The 24,879-nt window shown below is 46.8% G+C and overlaps 1 protein-coding gene across 2 annotated transcripts in view; it reads right to left on the bottom strand.

Moving 5' to 3' along the window:
- FBRS (fibrosin) overlaps window positions 1-24,406 on the bottom strand; it is a 457,478-nt gene extending 433,072 nt beyond the window's left edge. The window contains exon 1 of one of the 2 annotated variants that reach the window (XM_086931672.1): window positions 23,615-24,406. In XM_086931672.1, coding sequence (XP_086787798.1) covers window positions 23,615-23,899 — 285 coding nt within the window. In that variant the 5' untranslated portion in view covers window positions 23,900-24,406. The remainder of the gene's footprint in view (window positions 1-23,614) is intronic. The other variant, XM_086931671.1, reaches the window with a different exon arrangement.
- Between the last annotated feature and the right edge of the window lie 473 nt (window positions 24,407-24,879).

Below are 24,879 nucleotides of genomic sequence, written 5' to 3'. Positions count from 1 at the left end.
TACTCTGTTGAAGGGATGGGTTAAGCACTCTGCTATGTTGGGGAGGCGGGCGGTTGATAGCCCGTTAAGCAGGGAGGGGGGAGGAAGGGGGGGGGTGTTAGTTTTGAAGTTTTTGAAGTTCCACGAGTAAGGTCAAATTTCATAAAAGGACACATGAATGGTTTAGGCCAAGTAAGTGACGGGCACACCCCGGGAGTGAGATCCGACTTGTACTGTCAGAAGTGTAGGATAGAAAATGCAAGACGTTCAAAGTCAGGCACCTGAGGAGGGGGTGCGAAAATCACGAGTGGTGCCTCTCCGACTCATGTCATGGAATGTGAGAGGGCTGGGAGATAAGATAAAGAGGGGACTGGTGGTGAACGCAGTGAGAAGGCAGGGACCGGCTCTGGTACTCCTCCAAGAGACGCACCTCACTGGGGGGGCAACTAAAGCTCTTGATAGAAAAGGCTATAAGATGGCGGTACATTCAGAGTTTACTACGGGTTCTAGGGGCACGGGCATACTAGTGAAGAAGTCAGCGCAATTCATTACATTGAGCACCAAGACCGACACACGGGGTGTTTCGCAGCACTCCAGGGACAGTGGGAGGGGAGGCTACTGAACGAGGTATCCGTTTATGTCCCCCCAGCACTTCACTCGATCACGTTACTAGCGCTAGGTGAATTCCGACTGGACCTACCCGAGGGGGATATAATAACTGGAGGGGACTTCAATGCAGCAGTGGATTCCCTAGTGGATAGGTTACCGGCGGTGCCTCAAACGGGGGGCACTTCACGTATTCAGAGATTTTTTTACCGCAATGGGACTAATAGATATATTGCGCTATACACACCCTGCTGCGAGGCAATACACTTACCACTCCACAGTCCACAATAGTCTGTCACGGATCGACTACTTTTTAGCGCTGGGAGATGGGGTACAACATGTAGACACTATTGATATACACCCAAGGGGTATTTCGGATCACTCCCCGGTCACACTCGCATTGTCCACACAGGAGAAATCACGTAGAAGGATTTACCCAATACTTACTTCATATCTCAAAATTCCCAAGGTGCGCAAGACACTCAAAACAACGACATCACACTACTTTGCGGAGAACACTGAATCAGTACAGTCACCCGCTATCCTGTGGGAGGCATACAAGACGGTACTCAGGGGACAGGCTATAGCATCCATAGCGGGACATAAAAGAGCGGCAGCAAGAATTGTCCGAGTTGGAGCTAGCACTGCATGCTGCAACTACGGCGCACGAAGCAAACCCTACACCGGACACATCCCATGCACTTCTCAAACAACAGCAGTTCAGGGAACATGTAAAGCATCAGACAGTGTCCCAGATAACAGACGACCCACAGGATCTACAACATAGGGGACAAGGCAGGGAAAATGTTGGCATGGCTAGACAAGAGGGAAGTAGCGCCAGAGGTATACAGCGCATTAGTGACAAACAAGGGAGGGTGCACACGAGCCCCGAAGAGATTGTGGGGGCACTAGCGGAGTATTTTGAGGGAGTATACACACCGGACACCGAAGTAACAGCAGACATGGCACGCGCGGCGCTGGAAAACATCCCTCGTAAGACATTGATGTCAGAAGCGGTGACGGAACTGGAGGCAAACATCACGGAGGAAGAGTTACAAAGGGCAATTCATGCTATAAAGCCGGGAAAAGCGTCGGGTCCCAATGGTATCCCAATAGAATGGTACCAGGCCGCGTCAGAAAGACTCAGTGGGCATTTGTTAGATATGTATACAGACAGTCTGGAAAGGGCCGAACTTCTGTGTGATCAACGGACGGCGACCATCGTTGCAATCCCCAAATCTGGCAAAGACCCGGAAGAATATACATCGTATCGCCCAATCTCCCTTCTCAATGCTGAGGTTAAAATCTTGGCTAAACTCCTTTCCACCCGGTTGATGGCTCATCTCCCACAAATCATACACCCCGATCAGTCCGGTTTTATTCCACACAGGAATACAGCCCTCAATTTGCGTAGGGTGCATAGTGTGCTTGCCAGAGAAGATACATTATCGGAGAAGGCGGTCATACTGGCGCTCGATGCAAAGATGGCATTCAACATGGTGGAGTGGCACTATTTATTCGAAGTCCTGGTCCATATGGGAATTGGCCCTAAATTTGTGGCCTGGGTCCGGCTATTATACACTAAACCGGTAGCGCAGGTGGTGGCAAATGGCCATATTTCTCGAACATTCCAGCTAGGAAGGGGAACCAGTCAGGGCTGTCCACTGTCGCCTTTGCTCTTTGCGATTGCACTGGAGCCATTGGCAAATCAGATACGCTCCACACCACTACTGAAGGGGATCACCTGGTCAGAGGGATGGGAAGACCGCCTGTCTATACGCGGATGATATGCTGGTGTACCTGATGGAGCCGGAACGAAGTGTACCAGAGCTGTTGGCGCGGTGTGACGAGCTGGGGAAGATATTGGGGTACACTTTGAACTGGAGTAAGTCGGAATTATATGTTCTGCAAGGCTGGACCCCCACACTGTGCGAAAACTGCCCTCTGAAAATCATCCTTTAGATACCTAGGGGTACATATTACAAAAGATCCAGCCGAATTCTTTAAAAAAAACTCCCCCGTTGGATCGATTGAAACATGACGTTAAATTCTGGGTGGCGTTGCCACTGACATTGTTGGGCAGAGCGGCGCTATATAAGATGATGTCATTGCCCCGATTTCTGTATATCCTAGCAAACACACCATACCCAGTAAACACAGGATACTTCGGGAAGGTACCAGCATTAATGGCAGGCCTCATGTGGAACAATCGACCGGCGCGAATAGCCCAGCACAATTTGCATAGGGGGTGGTACGACGGCGGGATTGCGCTGCCGAACCTGCAACTCTATTACCTGGCCGCGCAACTAAAACCCATAAACCAGTGGCTACATGCATCTCAGGAAGACCCAGCATACAGGGCGGACAGGGAGCAATTAGTTACCCATAACATGCTGGCACCTCTCTATGACCAAAGGAAAGTGCGCACACTCGTGGGCTTACTGCATCGCTGTGGCATACAGCACAGGCAAAGCTGGGATGGAAGGGGAAACTGACAAAACTTACCCCACTATGGGACACACAGGCCATGGGAAATCTGAGACGCAGTAAGGGATTTACGCTATGGGTAGGCAGTTCGGAATTCGGTTAAAACCGACTCTGCACGATAATACACTACAGGATGAAAATCAGCTGACCTGGTTTAAACCGAGTGTCACTGATTTTCAGAGTTGTTGCGCCTTTTGGCCACTTGATGGAGCCAAAGCATTTGAAAGCATTGGCCTGCCTTTGGTGGCCTGGCACGGAGGTGTCAGGGGAGCCGAGGTGTGAATGGCCCGAGGGCCAGAGCAACACCAGGCCCCCTGCCTGGCTCACATGGGGTGGGGGGGGGGAGAGGATCTGTTGTTGTATGCCGTCTGTCTTAATGCGGCGCACCCGAGGAGTACTTCACATATCTTTAACAAGACCATTTACTTAACAAGGCTACCTTTGAAAATCGCTTGGGGAAGCACAGGCTAATTGTTGTAGGCGCTGCGTAGTGATTAGATGGCCAGTGGTATGTTTAGGGTAGCGGAATTGTAATCCTGGCTCCTCGACAATGTGTGATCCTGGCCTTTGCCTCGTACTTATGCACTGAAACAATAGACGCCTAGGAGCACGCATGCACTCAACATCATAACGCAGGGAAGGGCTGTGCAAGTGATGTCCAAAAAAATAATTAATATGGCGTTCCTGTCTGCAGAGATGTGGGCTCTCCTTGCTGTCCCAGCAGAGAGGCCTCCTCCTGCCCCATATCGTCCGCCATTGCCCTGCCCATCAGTGCAATCAGTGAGGGGCGGCTTCGGGTAGCTTTGGACCCTCAGTGCAGAATGGCAGCACTGGGCATCTCTCACTGCTCCCAGCACTGCCTTCTCTACGTGCATCTCTGCTCCCCCCACCCCCCCCTCCTCCCACCAGGGACTGCGCTCAAAACACGGCGAGCAGCTGCGCTGGTCTAGGGGTGTCCAATTGTTGATGGATTCACACCAGGAGCGCACGCAGGTGAGAGATGTCAGAGAGCGCACAGAGGCCGGGTCTGGGAGTCAAAGATTCATTCACCACCACGAGGGTAATGGTGAAATGTGCATTAATGTGCTCTCCTTCCTCCCCACCCCGAAACCAAACTTCTAAAATATTTACGAATTTGAGTGTTATTTAAAATAACATTTTAATGAGTTTTAAGACTGCCAACTCGTCCTTGTATAACTGGTCTCATTAAAAAAGTTCAACGTTTTTTCAATGGCTTTTTTCATTAATTTAAGACGACCAGCTACACCATTGCATTTCAGAGGAAGTGCTCTTGCCGCTCATTTGGAATGCGGTTTGGTTGACAAGGTCTTGAGCAAGGGTTGTTCCTTTTCTAGTAGTTAATAAAAGTCTAAGACAAAACCTTTTTATGGCGCCCCCAGCACTGGGTTGCACCAAATAAACACAATGGGGTGCAGGCAGTCCTTAACAAGGGGCTTATGTCCACTGACACAAATCGGCGCTTAGCAAGAGGGCAAGGCCGAGTGCGCCCCAACCACGCCACTCTGTCTGACCCACCTCCCCAGTCTTAGTGAGCGTAACAGGAAAATGGCATTCAGTTGAGAGTTGCGGGCACGTGATTAAATCGGAGAACAAAACGACCTTGAGTGTGTAATGTGTCTCCAGATTTCGATTTGGGACAGAGTGATTAGAACGGCCCCTTTCCCGGCCCAAAAGTAGCACCTGGGTGTTTATTACGAATGTATTTATGTTTAACAGGGCTTACAACCCTCTCCCCACTTGTTCCAATAAACGGCAGCATGTCTGCCTTTTGTCCCAGCCACCCGCTATGCATGCACACATGCCATGTGTATATTCATACTTGTGCCACCTGCTTTCGGCGTTCAGGCGGTAAATGTAGACAGGACACATCTCCTAGGCGTCACATTCAAGACTTTTATGTTAAAAACGCATTTGCAGTTCGTTATCTCTGGTCTTCATTTTTGCAACTATATATATACATATATATATATATATATATATATACATATATATATATATATATATATATATATACACACACATGCTCAGGGCTCGCACTGCAACCAACATGTTTCTCCACACAACCTTTTCGCTAGCTCATCCATTATGTAGCTGAAAATCTGCCTTCCTCAAAACTTAGAACCTTTAACACCTTGGCTGCTAGGCGTTTTCCCCCCCTGTGCTGGAAATTGCACTTAGGCTATATTCATGACGAGCTCAGCTCGTCATCAGCACAGCTCAACTGTGCATCATGACGAGCTGAGCTCGTCATCAGCATCGAAAGGGTTAAGTCCCCAGACTTCATATTTATGCTCTGGCTTCCCACTCTGAACATTAGAACCATCCATCTGGATCTAGTGTTGAAGTCTAATTGTACTGTGGCCACCAGCAAACATCAGCTCGGTTGTCTAGAGAAGAACATTTGCTCTTTTTTTATTGGAGTGTCAACTATTAACTTTTATATTACTGAATTTCGTGATCTTCCACTTACGTTTTTTTAATATTTTTTAAATACAACAAAATTCATTAAAACATGTTTTCCTTATACTGGGTGCAAATCCAGTATAACTACTTTGTACAAAAATCAAATTGCAACTTTCAGTCCTAACTTATGAAAAGTCAAGACACTTCTGTTATTTATTTTATTGCAATGGTTATAAGTAATCATGCAAATAAAATTCTTATCTCATCTTACATACTCAGGGGGACAATGCAGTGACAAACGTATGTACAGAAAATGTGTGTGTGTGTGTGTGTGTGTCTATATATAGGGAAAGGAGTTGGCCTAACGGCTAGAGCTGTTGACTTCGAATCTTGGAAACCGGGTTCGAGTCTCGGCAATGACGCTGAACATCCTGTGATTCTGGGCAAATTACGTAATCTCCCTGTGCCTAAAAAAATTAATGTGTCCTCATGTAATGCAACTGGTGCTATGTAAAGCGCTCTGATACCCGATTCTGGGTCAAGTTTGCGCTATATAAAACTCTGTTAAAAAAAATATTTAAAAAAACACCCACACCCTGTCCCATCACAAGACAAAGGCCGGCTGTAAAGTGCCCCCATTACAAACAACGCCATTTTGATATTTTATTTGCAGGTGGCGCCAGGGTCTGGGGTGGTGAAGCAAAGCGGAAACCCCAACACAAGCCGCTCACACCTTGACCCGAATGCGGGATCCTTATCTCAGGCCTCAACTGCTTCGGGGCTCAGGAAGGAGGGAGGGGACAGCAGGCTGAGGATGTCTCTTTAAAAATAAAAATACAAAAATGGACAAAGAGGTTGTATGTTCTTACAACGATCTCCGTTACCACGCATGCGTTACAACGGAATGGTAGTTCCACGCTAATCCTTCTCCACGCATTTTTCCGTGGTGACGTAATACGACGTAAAGAGGAAGCGGTTTCTTTTTCCGTTTTCTCTTATACGACGCCGATTGCCAGCCCATTTCGACGAGGTTAGTTTTTGGTTTTTTTGTGGGGGGGATTCCCCCCCTAACCCCCCCTTTTTTAATTGTACCTTTTACCACACATGCCTTTACTACGTAACTCGTAGTAAAGGCATGCGTGGTAAAGGCTTTCGTTGTAACCACGCATGCGGTGTAATGCATGCGTGGTTAAGGTTTTCGTGGAAACGGCCTCATTGTAGTGGCCGTTTCCCGGACAAAGAACCTGCACGAAATTAACCGGCGCATCCTCAGATTGCAGACCGATAGCTTGTTGGCCCGGATATGCAGGGAAACTGTTGACCGTGGAAATGACAGCGGCATTCATACCAACCAACACTAGCACCAATCTACCACCCCACCACCCCACCTACTCTCATACCCGCAGCATTCCCACACTCCAAGACAGACCACCACATCAACCTCTTCACAAGCACCTTTCTGGCAGTCATTTATTTATACGTGTCTGTGGGAGGAATGTGCTGCAGCACAGTAGGCATCTGACCAATGCTTTTACCCTTAGAATTGGCAGTTAAGCACCTTCTGTAGGGCCTCAGTTGAGGGATTCCTTGACTAGGTGTAGCATAGATGGTTGCACTAAATGTGTTCGAGAAACAAGCAATAATAAAAGCAAAGAATTCCATAAACACCAGTAAAACACTGATTCAGTTGTTTTTCACGGCACGAAAACGACTAACCACTGAAAAGCACTGCTTTTTTGAGGTATTGAAATCACTGGAAAACACTGAAAAAACACCACCAGAATTTACCAAAAATAGAAACTGAAAACAGGAAAGCCTAGCTATGGGATAACATTGGTCTGTCCACAGTGGGAGATCCGTGGGATAAAGACACGGTGATCCCCTTTGACCAGTTGCAGCAGCAATACGAGCTGGGGCCCACAGAATTGTTTCGATATATACAGGTGCGACACGCTCTACTAGCAGCCATCCCACGCGGCACGAAAGTCCCAGAGGCATCCCCCCTCAAGCACTGCCTCCTCACGGACTATATGCAGGAACGAGCGACGTCCCTCACGTATCGCAAACTGTTAAATAACCTAGCGGATCCAACAATAAAACTGAGAGCTAAATGGGTGGAGGACATAGGGGAAATGGAGGATTTCGAATGGAACGAAGCGCTAGCATCTCCTAAGGAGGTGGGCATATCGGCAAAGTTTCTACTTATACAGCTTAAAATTCTACATAGGGTATACTATACGAGGAAGATGCTCCACACAATACAGCGGGTACAACATCCGTATTGTCTTCGCGGTTGTGGAGAAGAGGGGACATTGTTTCACACTATTTGGGATGGCCTTCGCTTTCCGGAGTTCTGGAGACAAGTCATACGTACCATATCACAATTGATGAAGATATCCCTGGTTCCCGAACCACGGAAATGCCTGCTCAACATATGGGGCCTAACGACCTCTCCAGACACGGACAACAATGGTCCACGATAGGTATGGTAATGGCTAAACGCGACATAGCACAGAAAGGGGGAGCGGCAGACACTCCAACACTAACACAATGGTGCGCAAACATGGACAGGGTCATGATAATAGAGAGGACTGTATACACTAATAGAGCATGCCCGCGCAAATGGAACAAGATATGGACCCCATGGAATGTTTTTAGGGGGGACATATGTGAACCGCTGGAGGTAGATGACACCTTGACATCAGATGAAGAGGGGAAGGATGACTAGAGTGGGACATGGGGGATAAAGGTAGGGATTCAAAGTAATAACGGAACACATGTATGAGACGGGGAGGCGGAGTGGAATGTACTGTAACAATTGATCGTTGTACGGAATCACCCCACCGTGACGGAAAACAGTGACAGCAACCTAAGTGGTCTTCGAGCCGCCTACACAAAACGGACGCTAGGCGATCAAGCCAGATTAGGGGTGATGTACTCGTTCTTGTAGAAATGATGACCGAATGTGGTAACTTTGTTTATATTGTTCATTGTTATAAAATATGAAATGAGACCTGCACGAATCCGTACTTTAATCGCGAGCTAACTGCACACATGAATGCGAAATGCCGCCACACCTCCGGGTTGGTGGCTGATGGGCTGTGTACTCAAGAACATAATAATAATACATACGCGAGAAAAGGTGGCGGCCGGCCCCAGAGGTTGTAGGCCAGAAGGTGTGTACCGTTTCTTAATGATAACTAAAGGTCTTTAAAAAAAAATTCAATAAAAATAAATACAGACAGTATAAGCACATTGTTTTCGGCCTGTATCTGTATAAATCAACAAAAACGGAATACTGGGGGCCTTATTTGTAATCCAGTCTCAGGTTTCACCCACATCCTAAGGCCAGGACTTTAAGTGGGCTGGGTCTCTCCGGTGCAGAGCACCAGCAGTTCTTAAGAGCAGGTGCCGAAACGGGTCCATATCGAGCTCTCAATTTTTACCTGCACGGTGGGAAAAAAAAGCATAACTCTACGATAGCACCATCCAACACTGCTTTTGATGTAGCTTCAGAAACACTAATTTTTCAGTATTATATAGCGCAAACGTGAATCCCAGTTACATAACACAAGCACACATTCATGGTTTGAATCACAGGATGTTGAGCCCACATGAGGCTCAAACCTGCTTTCTCGGCTCGAAAGTCGGCAGCTCTAGCCTTACACCACAACCTCGCCCACAAGAATGGAAGTATTTTCAATATTATATACAATAGTGAAAGTTGTTGCTTATTTACTTTATGCAATTTACAACCATTGACAATAGTTCTGGCTCGTTGTACATGTAAAGTTACTTTTGTTAAATAGTCAAGTCAAGTCAAGTCATAAAATTTGTATAGCGCACTACATACCCAGAGGGTTTCAAGGCGCTTAGGAAGGGGAGGAGGATTATTTGTCAAATATCCACGTTTTAAGCTGCTTTCTGAACGCTAGGTGGTTCTGGGTGAGGCGAAGGTAAGCGGGGAGTGAGTTCCATGTTTTAGCAGCCAGGTATGAAAAGGATCTGCCTCCCATGGTGGTCTTGTTGATGCGAGGTACAGTGGCGAAGGCTTGGCTGGAAGAGCGTAGTTGGCGGGAGGGGGTGTAGAAGGACAGTCGAGAGTTGAGGCAATCTGGTCCGATGTCGTAGAGTGATTTGTGTGCGTGGGTAAGCAGTCGGAAAGTGATCCTCTTATTGACGGGTAGCCAGTGGAGGTCTTTAAGGTGACCGGAGATGTGTTCGTTGCGTGGGATGTCTAATATGAGCCTGGCTGAGGCGTTTTGGATTCGTTGGAGTTTCTTCTGGAGTTTAGCGGTGGTACTTGCGTAGAGGGTGTTTCCGTAGTCCAGTCGGCTCGTGACCAGAGCGTGGGTGACTGTTTTCCTTGTTTCGGAGGGGATCCAGCGAAATGTTTTTCTGAGCATGCGAAGAATGTTGAAGCAGGAAGAGGATACGGCGTTGACTTGTCTGTTCATTGAGAGTGAAGAGTCCAGGATGACGCCAAGGTTCCGTGCGTGGTCTGTCGGAATGGGTGCTTTTCCGAGGGCTTCCGGCCACCAGGAGTCGTCCCAAGCAGAGGGGGATGTGCCTAAGATGAGGACTTCTGTTTTATCTGAGTTCAGTTTCAGACGGCTTTGTTTCATCCATTCAGCGACTTCTTTCAAACAGATGGTGGGGTGGGTTGGTTTCCGGGTTGGTTGTCAAAGCTGTTGTGGATGTCTGCAATCTTGTTGTGGAAGAAGGAGGCTAGGGAGTCGCAGAGGGTTTGAGAGGGGGTGATGTCGTTGGAGTTGGATAAATGGACAGAAACAGCACAATAGCAGTGGGGCAGCACACTATGCTAAGTACAGATTTTTTGCTTAAGTGTTTTAGGCCACCCCCCCCTATGAGAGACCCCCGTTTTTTCATCCCACTTAAAGCCCTGCCTAAGGCTAGCACAACCTAAAGGAAGATGGGAGTGAGAGATAGACATCAGACATCTCCGCCATCATTCTGGGAGGAGGCTTTGCATGAAGTGTTAGAGGCTTAACTATTGGCTTGCAATGCAGGAAATGTGTTGCTTTTTTGTTGAATAAAATACATTGTTTTAGTTTTAGGAATGCTTCTAATTAAAGGTAATAGTGTTGTTTGAAGCAGGTACTACCATCTACCATGAACTTAAAATTGGCACCTACTTCTTGCAAAATTCTCCACAAACTTATTAGGTCTCGCCTAGCTATTGCGTAAGCAATCGCTATGCGAGAGATATAGAGGTGCTCCAGGAAAGCTTACCAAGAGGGCTTTGGAATGTGGATTATGGACAGTGCATGTGCGCCGGGCGCGCGCTTGCGATTTGCTCTCCCGCCCCCCCCACCCCAATCACACTTGAAAGGAAGCCGCTGGCACACCACCATTCCACCATTTGTCTGAGCCTCGCATCAGACTTCAAAGGCTACCGCTCCCCCGTATCAGACTTCAAAGGAATGCGCTCCCGCCCCCGCCACGGCTGTACCTCTGCCTCAATCGGTTTCTTTTCTATCACCATGTTTCGCTTATCGCCGTTGCATTCAAACACATTTCACCTGTTTCATTTCCACCATTTACCTTTGTACCCTGACCATTATGATTTAGTTTTGCCTGCTTCACGTTTTCTCTTCGTTCTGCCCATCGTTCACGTTGCTGTATTATTTTTGGGGGCACCTTGCCGTGTATCGCGTTCTCATCATAACCTATTAGCCAACCTTTGTACATTACACGCGCCCTCCTGATATAGTATTTACTTCACTCTACACCTAAAACTGCTTTTTCGACATAGCCTTTTCGGCCATATCATTCATTCCCGCTAACAGCTGTTTCTCTACTCTTTTCTTTCTCCGATTTCTCCCACCCCTCTGTTTTAAGCGTGCTGCCCGCATTTAGTAAGTTACTTAAGTCTCTTCTGTACTTTACTCATCCGTCCGTTGTATTTCCTATCACTGTGTAACGACTGAACGTTTCTCTTCCCTGCCCCCCTTATATTGCACGTAACTTTATCTGTGTTGCTGCAAGCTCTTTTTTTTTTCTTTCCATTACTGAACTGCAATCTACAGCCTCCTTCCGCTCCCCGTCTTCCTTTGGTGTTAGCTACACTGATTCTGCGTACTCGTGCTGCCCATCAACATCTACACCCGTTTACAACCATTCATCTTGTACATCCATAAAAAAAAATTCATTACACATCACTTGGGGCACCGCCGCCACATCACTCCGGGGGCACCGCCGCCACATCACTCCGGGGGCACCGCCGCCACATCACTCCGGGGGCACAGTGGGACACCACGAATAAAACAATTACAGAATTGCGTTTGTGCCGGGGTGTTAATGGATTTTATTGTCTATGGCCCGGCAGCCCCATTCCTAGAAGGAGATGGTGAATGGTCTTTTCTTTTTGCACGTTATTTATGGTCTGGTGGACGTGGTACAGGTAAGCTTTTTTTTAATTTAATTATTAGTTTTCACTTGTATATGGCGCAAACTTTACCCGCAGGCATTAGAGTGCTTTAAATCAGCATGCTTACAACAAGCAAGACTAGCACTCTATATCACTGCCAACTTTGCTTAGCATAAGCAACAGCTAAACATTCACAAACAATGTTTATGTACCAATTGCAAATTCAAGAAAAAAAAATCATGCAAAACATTGTCATTTACAATGCCAGTAACTCAAACTTTAATGCTGCAAGACCTATTGCATTGCAAATGCTTGTTTTAATCTTGTGCCAGCTTTTGATATACACTCCTTTTAAGAGACAGCTCTTGCCTTTGAAACACAAATTCTATTCTCAGTTGTGCAGTTGTACCTTGGTAAGCCAAAGATCATTTGCAATGCTCTTGATATAGTGTTGTCTAGCGTGTTTGCATGTCTCCCTCCCATAGCCTAGCTTCCATAGCTAATGGATGGTACACGTTTTGCTTGAATCACTCATGTCTGAGAAGAAGCTTGACCCGATCTTGTGTTTTAGATTCCTTCGTGCCACAGCAGTCACTATCCAACTTTTTATGGCCTATTTTTAGGCAGCTAAGTTTCCTTTATTGTCAATAAGGACTCCTAAGTATTTATACTCCTCCAAAACTTCAAGCTGATTTGATGCCAGATGCCATCAGTAGGGTACCTATGCTCGCCTTAAGTTCACGCTCATGGCCTTTGTTTTTTCCCCGGATAAGGCTCAGTCCATTTTCTTCTGAGTAGTTAGATATGACATCGGGCAGACTCAGATCTGAGTTTGGCTAATGAGGATGAGATAATCCGCATAAAGTAGGTGTGAGAGGGCCAAATCCCCCATCCTCTGGGCGTGTGAATTACACTAGTTCAATCTGGCTGACAAGTCTGACATTTAGAGATTGAACAGTATTGGGGCTAACACACACCATTGCTTCAGCCCGATAGTTGTTGGGATCTTCCTTGTCAGATTGTCGTCTGCACCCAGTTTTACTTGGACCCACATGTCAAAGCGTATGAGGATTAGCTGTTTTAAGAGTAGCGGCAGAGTGTTCAGCTTTAAAAGCTTTTGCCATAGATTGTTTCTATTGATTTTGTCAAATGTTGAACAGTAGTCGATTACGCATATGTACAAGGGTTGTTTGACTGCAATTGTGGCATCTATCATCAGTGAAAGGGTTAGGATATTGGTGGTGATCCCCATATGCTTGCAAAAAACGGTTTGATTTAGTGGAATGACTGAGTTGCTTGTAGCCCAGTTTGTTAGTTCTTGAAAATTAAGTCCAGTATAGTATTTGGCATCCATGTCTAACAAGACTATTAACCGGTAGTTTGCTGGATCATTTCTGTTGCCCTTTTTAGGTCTCGGACTGCGAACCGATCACGAAGTGATCGTCGCTCCGAGACTCTATGGCAATCATTTCTGCTTTCAAGGAGTCAAGGGAGATAGGCGACAAGTGATGTACACGCCTGCGTACATGGATCAGGTCACGCGTGCTTCCTGTCTCCCATGGCTCCTTGGAAGCAGACTCGCACACACATACAGACTGACCCCCCCCCCTCCCGCCGCGCATACACACACACATACAGAACCCCCCCGCCGCGCATACACACACGCACACACTTAGAGACCCCCGCCGCCACACACACACACACACACACATAGAGAACCTCCCTCCCCCCCCCCCCCACACACACACACACACACAGAGAACCCCCCGGCGCTTACACACACACACATCCCCAACCTCGTCTCGGCGTGTCTTCGCGCTCCCTTGTTTAAATATGGTGACGTTCGCCAAATGAGGGTGAGCACTGGGCGGACTGTCCTGCACAAGGACGGGCAGGTGCACAGTCGTCTACAGGCCCCCAACAAGTCACCAAGAGCCTAAGGAGGGGCACCCTCTCTCAAACGAACACAACAGGCTTGCCCCAGTCGCGTGCCGCCCCTGCCTTTCACGCGGCCGTACGTGCGCGCTCTCCTCACCCTGCCACTGGAGCTTCTCGCCCTCAGCTGATGATGGGATTGCGTGCCAGTGCTCGCACGCAGCCACCGTCCACGGCTGCACGCGCGCCCCCGCAGCTGAGGCAGCAGCAGAGCCTGGAGTAATCACACACCGCCTCCTTCTCCTCCCCAGCCGCTGCCATTCTCTGCTGCCCTCTCTGCACACCGGGAACCGCCGCCCTCCACCCGGGGGGACACCATGGGTGAGTACACAGTCAGTGGCACAGGGAACGGAAGGAGGGGATGGTGACAGGCATTTTACAATACCATTTTTGCGTCCAGCCACCCCCTTCCCCATCCATCATAAGTTGTGCGGGCTGTGGTGTTATGGCCGGTTGGAGCTCATCGTTGTAAATATTGCTACGGTGGGGTGGGTGTTTTGCTGCGACCCATAAGTGCTTTTGACAGTCTATGAGAGTGGACCGCATATGCACATCCTCTTCACATGCACTTCCTTATGCACAGCACATCCACTTCCCTCTGTTGTACGTTTCACATCCACTTCCTCAGTGCAGTATCCCTTTTCACTTCCACTGCACTTCCTTTCAGACCTTTATCTTCCCCTCTCCACTGACCTCCTTTGCTGCCCCCAGCCTATGCACTCGTCTCCTTTCCACTTCCCCGTACCCACTCAATCTGCATGTCCCCACCCGAAGCAGTGCATTATCGCTGTTCCGTGTCTCTCCCAGTGTATTGTTTCTCCTCACTGTGTACTGTACGCCCCCCTTATAGTCCCATGCCATTATTCTTCCCTGTTTACGTCCCAGTATGCCTTGTCCCTCCCGACAAATTACCACTTACTGTTTAATGCACACGTTCGCTGTGCCCCACTCCTCTCTGTGTAGTGCCACCAAAATGCTCATCACCTTTGCTCTAAACCGTACCTCTCTTTGAATGATCTCTGGTTTACTGCAAGTCTTTGCTTTAATGTGTCCACCCTCATCCTGAAGAAAGCGTACTGTAACTAAGTACATGTTGCTGTAAATGTCTGCCTGTCTGCCCATCCTGTCTTCATTCCCTCAGCTGCTGTCTAAGGCCCTCCTAGGGTGGAGCAGCCCCCTCCCATTCCTTGCTTGGATTTTTTTTTTCTCTTTCGTCGTCTTGTAAGTTGGTGATGACCTGAAACTTCCTCCTCCTGTCCTTTCACCCTCCTCCTACCCAACGCGAATCCCAAGAGAGGGACCCGTACTGAGCATGCAATGCTTCTACATCCTTTACCCCTAGGGAGAACCAGCAGCAAATCAGGTCGTTTTCATGCTGCGTTAGTCGCATGTACATGTTGTTGCTGGTTGGTGGGTGAATCAGGGTGACATAACAAGAAGCAGTTCCTTGCACAGGCCCGCTGAACGCGTTTTTGTAACAACGGCGCGCACCCTTTTGTCATATTTTCATTGAGTTTGATATGGAAACTTAAAATGCCTCTTCATTAACCCCACTATAATCAGCATTCATAACATGTCTCCACACTTACAGCCCCCATGCTATTTGGAATAGTGCCTTTTGAATTCTTTTAATGTAAGGGAAGGTGCTAATTATCGTATGCTCTTAATTTATATTCTAAAATCCCTTATTGTAAGGGTTGCATTGATGAGTCTTATTTAGTTTGATGGCAGTAAGGACTTTTACGTAGTTTCTGCTTTAGTGGTACGCAGGGGCATTTAAGATGGGGTCAGCACCTCAATGGCTTTATAGCATACGGGGCACCTGTTTGAACTCTTACGTGTATGTGATAACACACGTAATATTCATTTCCTCTTACATCGCTTCTTTTGCGGTGTTGTCTGAAACCCCCTGTATAATACACAGCACCTCTAATCCATTGCGGGGGTTTCTTCTCTCCCTATGTGATAGGAAAGGCCCTTGCCGCCCCATTTGTTGAATTATATTAGCTCGAGGGCCAATTAAAACAGCTGTGGGTTTTCTCTCCAATCTGGCCTTATAGTAAGGAAGCATCAGACATGGAAAAATCAGGAGAGGACGTAGTCTCAACCTAGAATAGTGACCGAGAACAATATGAAAGCAATTTGTCTTTTGGCGATGTGTGCATTAGTACTTCAAAACAAAGACAACTTATTTGTTCAGTGTAGCTTTTTATGGTGCAATGTAATGCACTACACTGGTATCTGTGGAATAAAATCGGTGGGTTATGGGCACTTACATTTTATTAGCTAGTGATGAGGGAGTGCAGTGTGGTCGGGTTGAGGGGTTGTCAAGTTGAAGGCTGATTTGTAGAGGTGATTTTCTGTTGCTTTCCAGTTGCTGGTATGTAAGGAGTGTGGTTTGAGAATGACTAATTTTGACAGGTCAACAGCCACCATGAAATCAGGGCTCTGGATTCTGCAGACTTTTGCGTGTATATTTTCATTGCACTTCTGGTTAATCTGCTTCAGACTGTGGACTGGTTGTGAACATTTGCTTGTGTGCATCGCTCAGTAACTGATGTGCTAATACACACACACCACCACCACACACACACACACCACCACACTGTCAGTGCACACTTTCACCAGGCACAGGCACCACCAGCCATCAGTGCACGCTTTCATCAGACACACACCACCAGCCGTCAGTGCACGCTTCCACCAGGCACACACACCACCAGCCGGCAGTGCACACTTCCACCAGGCACACACACCACCAGCCATCAGTGCACACATCAATTGTTAAACCATCCACAAATAACTATTGTAGCAATCACAGTATGGCGCACTTTACTTTCAAACATATTCATCTAAAGTGCAGCATGCCACCACTGCTACAAAAATAAATACACATTTTTTTGCCTACAATTTATAGACTTTTGGTGCAATTGGTGTTGCAATATTAAGCAATGCCAATAGCTCAAACTTAATTAACCCGAGACCTATTGCATTGTAATTGCTGGTTTATATATTGGGGAGAAAATTGAGCCCCTCCAGGATACTGGAATTGATGAGGTTAGCAAGTTTATTTTTTTTTCGGAGACTAGTTTCAGGACTTCAGACTAATATTCTTGGTGTGATCCCATTGGAGGCCAGTGCACCCTCTCGTCTGCCCTTTGCTATTGTTGTGCAAATTTGATCATTAGTGATAAATCTCGAAGAAACCGGTGGATTGCGGTGGTCAAATTGAAAGCTTGTTGCTCCATGATAAGAATAGAGTATCTATGTTAGAATGAGATTGAAGAAAAAGGTTGTCCAAGCCTCTTGTTTCAGATGTGAATTAATGCCATAAGTCGACAGGCTAGACAGGGCATATAGTTTCCCAGAATCGTGAGCGGTTAAGACTTGATGTCGTACTACAGTTTAGCCCACAAAGCTTCTTCTGATTCTTTTTTGAGTCGCCAGATTACTTTTTTGTAAGTACTGTTTAGATGTCTCAGTTTATTTAGGGCTCTAAGATCTGGGCCACTTTTTTTTAGTTTCTGGAGTGCTTGGTTTATGGCTGCCTTGAGGTGTTTTACTTGTGCACTTTTTTTTTTTACAAAGGCGGGAGGGGGTCTGTTTTGAAGTTGGGTTTTTCTCTTGTTTTGTTGTTGGTCCTTTTTTTATCTACGTATGCATTCCCCAGGCCTTTAGTAGCGGCTTCCCAGCTTATTAATATATTAGACTCTGCAGTGTGAGCGTCCTCAAAGAGTTGTTTCGCTAGAGCCAAGAGACTTAACGGGTCAGGAGTTTTACATTTCAATCTTTTGTCGTTAGTGGTGTACTCTCAACATTGCTCGATTACCAATGGTGATGGGATTGTAGCCTTCATTTTTATTGAAATTTCTTGTGGCAAGTAATCACAGTAATCCAGGACTCCTATGTGATAATCCATTACTTTGCCAAGCAATGGAAGAGAAATGAAGGTGTAATCCATGGTTGCACTTGCTACTGCATTGTGGAATGTTGCGGCCGGCGGGCGATCTAAAGGGAATCGCCTATTTAGTGTGCAGAAGCTCAACTGCTCTAGAGTCAATAGAAGTTTCAGTGCTAGCTAGTTTGTCTTCTCCAAGTATTCCCTTCCTGTGCTGGTATATTCCATGTTGGTAGGCCGTCAAATGACTTGGGTGCAGATTTAGGTGATGGCAGAAATCCTGTCAGAGTAACGAAAGTGATGACCTCTGCCACCGTGTGGAAGGCTACCAGCCTCATTCAGAGATTCTTGCCAGCTTGGCAGGGATGTCTGAGGTGAAGGGTCCACTATGCTCTCTTGACAGAGAAATTTTCCAAGAGGGTGCCATGTTTAAAGCACTCACCATGCATTTTTTTATTAAGAGAAAACAAAGTGGGGGGGGGGTGTTTATTCACAATAAAAGGTAAATGGCTTTGATACACAGAAAGCTTTCTACCTTGGTGCACGCATAACTTTTTATACTTTTCCTGCCCGTCTCAGTCAGGGCAACCATCATCGAGACCCTGGGATGGGAGAATTTCTGTGTTAGGGTTTACCCTCAATGGAAGTTCCGACAACAGCAACACAGCAGTTTCTGCAACTCAAAACCAGGTATGGGAAACCACAAGGTTACAGCGTTCATCCTGCTTCACCAAACCCTAAATAAGGCCCTTAGCCATTCCTTACAGACCCAATCTAGGCCTGCAGCAGCAACTGGCTGTCTTGTCAAATATTGAGATATTGACAGACTTTTAATGTAGGAAAAACACAAGCACAGTATTTGAAAGATGTAAAAAATGTGCTGGTATTTAAGAATCATTTTACAAAAACACAGGTATTGGACCTCACACAAAGATGAATTAGCTGGGGTAAAGCGAAGATAATGGAATGCATGTATTTATTTCAACCTAGCATATGGGCCTTTCAGTTAACATCCTTCAGAATGTGTATTAGTCATCAATACACCATAAGCTGGGCATGGATATCATACAAGGATGCTTACTTTAATTTTGATAAAATTGGAAGGTAAATATCTTTTAGATTACAATCTAGTGTTATCAAAACATTCTACATTATTATTCCAGCCATCCAACTCTGATTAACTACAATGTATACAAGTTATCAAAATGTGTTTTGTAGCTTGGAGTGATTGGTTAGTGCTGCATGTTTATATGAAAGTTTAAGCTGTGGGCTGTTCTGTACTTGTCTTAGCTTAAGGAACAGGTTAAGTCGTTTGCCAAATATTGAATGAATCTGGATTAAAAGTGCTCCACTCGATACAGAGATTGACAAATGTATTTATTTATTTATACCATTTTTAAAGCGCACTGTTACCGGGCGGTGTCCTGGCGCTGAAAAGATATGATTTCTCCCCTAAGTTGGTCATTGATTTTTAGATGTCAAAGAGCCAAGTCTTAATGTTTTTCCTGAAAGTCATCAGGTTGGTACTTTGTTTCAAGACCAGGGACAGTTTATTCCATATGGTGGAGGCTCCGGATATAAAACTACGTCCTCCTCTTCGTGCTTCCTGATCCGATCAGTCTTGACTAGTCCTTTGTTTGCTGATCTCAGCTGTCTGCCTGGTGTGTACAGTTGGAAATGTTGTTGAAGAAAGGATGGACCTAGTCCATTCACTGCTTTGAACACCATACATAATGATTTAAACATTATACGTTTGCGTATCGGGAGCCAGTGCAATTTCTTCAATTCACGTGCGACCGAAGCAAACTTAGGCAGGCCAATGATTAGTCGAACAGCTGCATTTTGCAACATTTGTAGTTTATTGAGAATCCCTTACTGGGCTTGCAGAAAAAGACTGTTGCAGTAATCAAGGCGGGACAGCACAAGTGCTGTCACCACCGTTTTCCTGCTACTGTCTGATAAAAAGGGACAATTTTCCTGATGGTTTTCATAAGCCAATGGATGGAAGATGTTAAGGCATTGACTTGTGGCTTAAAGGATAGTTGACTGTCAATGAGAACACCTAGGTTCTTTACTTTCATTGCCGGAATGGGTGAGACTCCCATATCATGGGGCCACCATTTGGGGCTCCAGAAATTAACATCGGCACCAAAAAGCAGCACCTCAGTTTTTGAGGAATTCAGCTTGAGGCAATTACCAGCCATCCATGAGCTCACTGCCGTCATACAGTCCTGAAACCTAGCCGCTATTCCTTCTTCTCTTCCCGGGAGCAGAGATACCACAATTTGTGTATAATCTGCGTAAGATGTTAGTTCGAAACCAAATGACTGAATCACCGGGGCGAGGGAGGAAACGTAAATATTAAATAATGTGGGGCTTAGGGAGGAGCCCTGAGGGACCCCCCCTGGGAGTTTGAAAGGTCTAGATTCAAATTCTCCCAAGGCCACCACCTGTACCCTGTCGGCTAGGAAGGATTTCAGCATACTCAAGGCTGTCCCTTGGATTCCGCAGCCTTCTAAACGGTCCACCAATATACTATGGTGGACCGCGTCGAAGGCCGCGGAAAGATCAAGGAGTACCAGAGCTGCCCGTCCTCCTGCATCCATCACCTTCCTAATCTCTTCCGTAGACTTGATAAGGGCAGTCTCGGTGCTATGGCCTTCCCTAAACCCTTGTTGGGCTATGTCCAGGCATTGAGAGGACCTGAGAAAATCGCATAGCTGTGCATTCATGACTTTCTCAATGAGTTTGGCCGGTAGTGGTAGCCTGGCTATAGGCCGGTAACTATTAGGGTCTGAGATGTCGAGAGATGGTTTTTTAAGCAGAGGAGCAATTGACACTCGTTTCCAGCATGTTTGGTATTCTCCGAGGTCAAACATCCCATTAAATAGCTCCGTCAGAATGCATGAAATGGGAGTAGCTGCCAATTGTGCCACAGAGGCTGGGCAGGGATCTTGAGGTGAGCCTGATTTAGTTGCCAGAAGCAGCTTTTTTATCTCTTCCGGATTCACCGGACGGAACTCAGAGTTTCGCCACGTGTGGATTCATCAGAGTGGTCCTATGTGTTCCTTCAAGGAGAGATGACTCCACTTGATGTTCTAATGCTGAGAAAATCAGTTCCACTTTGTTTAAGAAGAATTTTGCGAGAATCTCGCAAAGTTCAAAACTTGGGGGGATGATAACTGATTTAGGGGTAACCAGACTGGCAACTGTATCGAAAAGTTATCTAGTTGAGTTTTTGGCTCCCTCGATACGGGCAGAAAAGCACGTACTTTTGGCCTTCTTAATCATATCTTTTGGCTGGCTTTAAGTTTGATTTTATCTGCCTGTAGAAAATCTGCCTGTAGATAGTCTGAGCGCCATACGCGGTCAAGTTTTTTACAAATCGGCTTATAGTCTCGTAACTCCTGGGTAAACCAGGGAGCAGATGGTACTGTACGAGTAGGGCGACTAAGTTTGGGATGCGCTAAAGTAGTACATGCTTGATCTATCCAGTCTGTGTACTTTTCGGCAACTCCATTTACATCTGTCGGTAGTATAAATATAGAGGATGTGAGCTGATCCTCCAGTGCCCTTCCATCCAGTTCCTTCCAGGGTCTATACAGCTTGGCTGGCTTCCTATCTTGTCTAACCCTAACCAGCTGGGGCATTTGAATATTGAAAAGCACCACTGAGTGATCTGACCAGACCATAGGTTCCACTTGAATAAAAAGTAAGTCTGGATTATTTGTAAAAATACCATCCAAAGTGTGCCCTATTGTGTGTGTGGCTCCTCTAACCACCTGAGTCAGTCCAGCCGCCTGCATTACATCGACCAGAGCTAACGTGTCAGGGTCTGAATCACCTTCTAAATGAAAATTAAAATCACCTAAAACGGTGAAGGACTTGGTACAGAGGGCCTCTTCCAAAAAAGTACCCATCGTATAGAGGAACTGAGACCTACATCTGGGTGGTCTATATATAAGGCAACCCTGAAAGATGTAGTGATTAGATATGGAAAGCTTAAATCCCAGTGCCTCGTGGGTCAGTGAGGACGCCGCCTGAAAAGATCCTTGTATCGAGGCATGGTAAATAATAGCGAGCCCGCCCCCTCTTTTACCAGTTCTGTCCAGCACACAGCTGCAGTAGCCTGCCGGTGTTGCGATGACTAAGTCCGGTCCCGATGCCGCATCTGTCCAGGTCTCCGTGACAAATGCAATTTTGGCCTTTTTTTCTTGAATCAATTCTGCACATTCTGTACTGTGTTTAACCAGAGACCTGGCATTGATGAGTATACAATTAATTGTATTCTCCTCTCTGTCTTCCCTGGAGAAATGGGACCTGATAAGACCCTTGATTGGAGTACATAAAATATCAGGTAGGTGAGAGTAACATGCTGGGCAAACATTAGGTTCTGTGGGCATTTTTTTGTCAGGTATTATACAGGAACAGTCATCCTCCACCCTTCCCCTCAGACTCAGTAACAGGTCGCGATTATAAACTCGCTCGGGCTGAGAGTTTAAGGAAAAATGACCAGGGGTCCTGGGGCTTGGCGCTGTACTGGCGCAGACGGGCTTGCCTTTGGCGCGCCACCGGCACGCCCGCTGCGCGCGGACGAGTGGTTAAGGTCATTTATAGGGAGGGAAAAAGGGTGGGAGGGAGCCAGCAGCTAGAACGCTGAGCTGACCCTGGCGTCCATGCAAAATGGAGTCCGCCCCTGTCTCCTAACGCGTGAGCACGTAGTCTGCTACGCTAGGAGCGGGGTTCGAAATGGGGCAGATTAGTTTTCAGCAGCAGGTAAGTTTTCAAATGAAAAGTCTACAAATCACATTTAAAATAAAACGTTGCGTTTTAAAACACTAGCAATGTTCAAGAGCCTATCCCCCGGCTTCCGCCTCAGGGGAGATATCAGAGATTCCAAATACATTAAAAGTGAAAAGTTGTTCTCAAGTTATGAGTTCGTCATGTTCCAACGCATCAGATGATGTGGCCGTATCTAGCTAAAAAGTGACATATATTTGCAAACAGGCAGAGCTATCTTACTATCTTGTGCTAGTTTCTAGGACCAATGTATATGCATTTTTTTCAAAAAGACTACTGACCATTGGATACAGCTAACCGCCTGAAAGCTATACCTGAGGCATTGGACCTCACTCTTCCACCAAGTACATAAGCCAATGCACTGGCAGTTGGTAATCGTCAAAAAAATCGGTAACATTTTAATCATTACTTTCAATCTTATGGGCATATGCATGTAGTGTTCATATGTATACTGATGGGTAATATACAGCTCTATTAAAAGACAAAGTACAATAACACTACTACAGAAAGCCTAATAACTAGTCCTCCAGCATCAATGCCTAAGCTCTCCCGCCATGAGAACTTTACTGCATAACAGTATGGTCCTTCCAACTTTAGACAAAAATCCATTTACAAATCAAGAATATATTGCACTCCCATCTTGACATACACCGACGTCACTTTAATTTTCCATTCACGCTAACAGCTTCCCAGTCTCTCCTCGGTTAAACAAGTCGTTAATTAAAAAGATTTACCTCCCCATCAACGATCGCAACTCCTTTATACAAACTGCTATTTGACTTACATTGTTTACTATTATCTTTGAACTTGGTATCACATAAAACTGGAGTCCTGGCAAACGTTGCGCACCGAAAGTGTTAATAAATAACAGTTTATCATAAAATAGCATCTCTTGAGGGAATTATTCCACCGACTAACCATGCCATGTTCACCACATACCCTATAGCTCAGTCTTCCAAGCTAGTCATCCCACTGAGGTCCAGTGGGGGAATAGCAAAGTGTCCTACACCTGGAAGGAAAATCTCTTAGGTTAGTTGTTTCTGCCATACCCCCTCCTTCAACTAAAGGCCCCGCCCCCTGATCTGCCCCCATCTCACCTGAAGCGCCTCCAGGGTGCTGAAGCTGCAGATGGCGAATCCATCGATGATCAGCTCCTCCTCTTCCGCCTCCTCACTAGGTGGTTCCGGTGGCGGCCCGGTTGGGACACGGCGCCGTGGAGGGCGCCGGTGACGGGGATGTGGTCCACGCTCCTCCCCCTCCGAACCAGACGAGGGCGGGGCTGGGACGGCACGGAGGGGTCGACGTCGGTCCCGCGCGGAGCGAGATCGCCTCGAGCGCAGCGGGGGCGGGGCCAGACGCGCGCAGAGGGGCGGGGCCTCCATGGCCAGGCCTAGTCACTCACTGCGCATAGCCCAAGCCTTTAAACTTTAAATGGCACTTGAGACTCGGTAAGCTTCTGACGTCACAATGAAGCTCTACTCCCCTTCCACCGCGGCCTTACTGTTCGCTCACTTAAATCACTGACGTCACTGCACCTGTCCTTTGACGTCACAGCAGTTTTAGTTCAGGCACCCTTTTGGTACCCTCCAGCAGCTGACGTCACTGTAACTGGACTGGCAACGCCGGCTCTGTACCTCCTTCCCCCCTTAAATGGCCTCTGCGCGCGCCCCCGTGGCGCTTCCTTTCTAGTGGCTCACAGACACCCCTGGTTTCTTGTCACCCCCCGATCCTCTGGTGGGACTCCCTCCACGAACGGTACCGGAGGTGAGGGGCTTCGGCCCTCCTCTATTACTCCCCTTACTGACTCCCGTCTCTTTATCCTCTCGTCTCTCTCCGCCTTCTTCTTTCTCTTCAGGAGCCGCCCGGTCCGCGCGCACGTCGGCCGTAATGTCGTCACAGCGCAATGTACGCTTGTCACGTGATATAACGTATCCCAGCGGACGTACACAAAATCAGTGCGCATGCGACTATTGAGATCAGGTGTTCTGTACCTTTGAGAGTAGAATCCGCAACGAGGTTATGGAGCTTAGGTTATGTTTAGTAGTTCTATAGAGGAACGAATAGATTTCATAGGTAAAGTGCAATAACAACAACAGGCGGGGTAAGAGCATGTTAGATTTAATATAGCTTTAAATGCCCGCTCCAGCGTTAAAGTTTCGCATCTCCACTCATAATGCCCTAACTGTCTTGGTCAGCGCAGAGCCCTCTCAGTATTTTAAACCTGTATGCTTGGGGTCCGCGGGCACAGACACAAGAAGTTGTAAGTCAAGGGACCCAACTGCATTCTAATACAAAGTATGGGAACTATGTTCCCGAGTCCGATGGGGCGTGGTTAGTGAGTATGGGGGCGGGCTCAAAGGCT

The sequence above is a fragment of the Lissotriton vulgaris genome, chromosome 7 (assembly GCF_964263255.1).
Source record: "Lissotriton vulgaris chromosome 7, aLisVul1.2, whole genome shotgun sequence".
Classification (NCBI taxonomy): Eukaryota; Metazoa; Chordata; class Amphibia; order Caudata; family Salamandridae; genus Lissotriton; species Lissotriton vulgaris.
The sequence above is the reverse complement of the archived record's forward strand: the minus strand, read 5'-3'. Positions and strand labels throughout refer to the sequence as shown.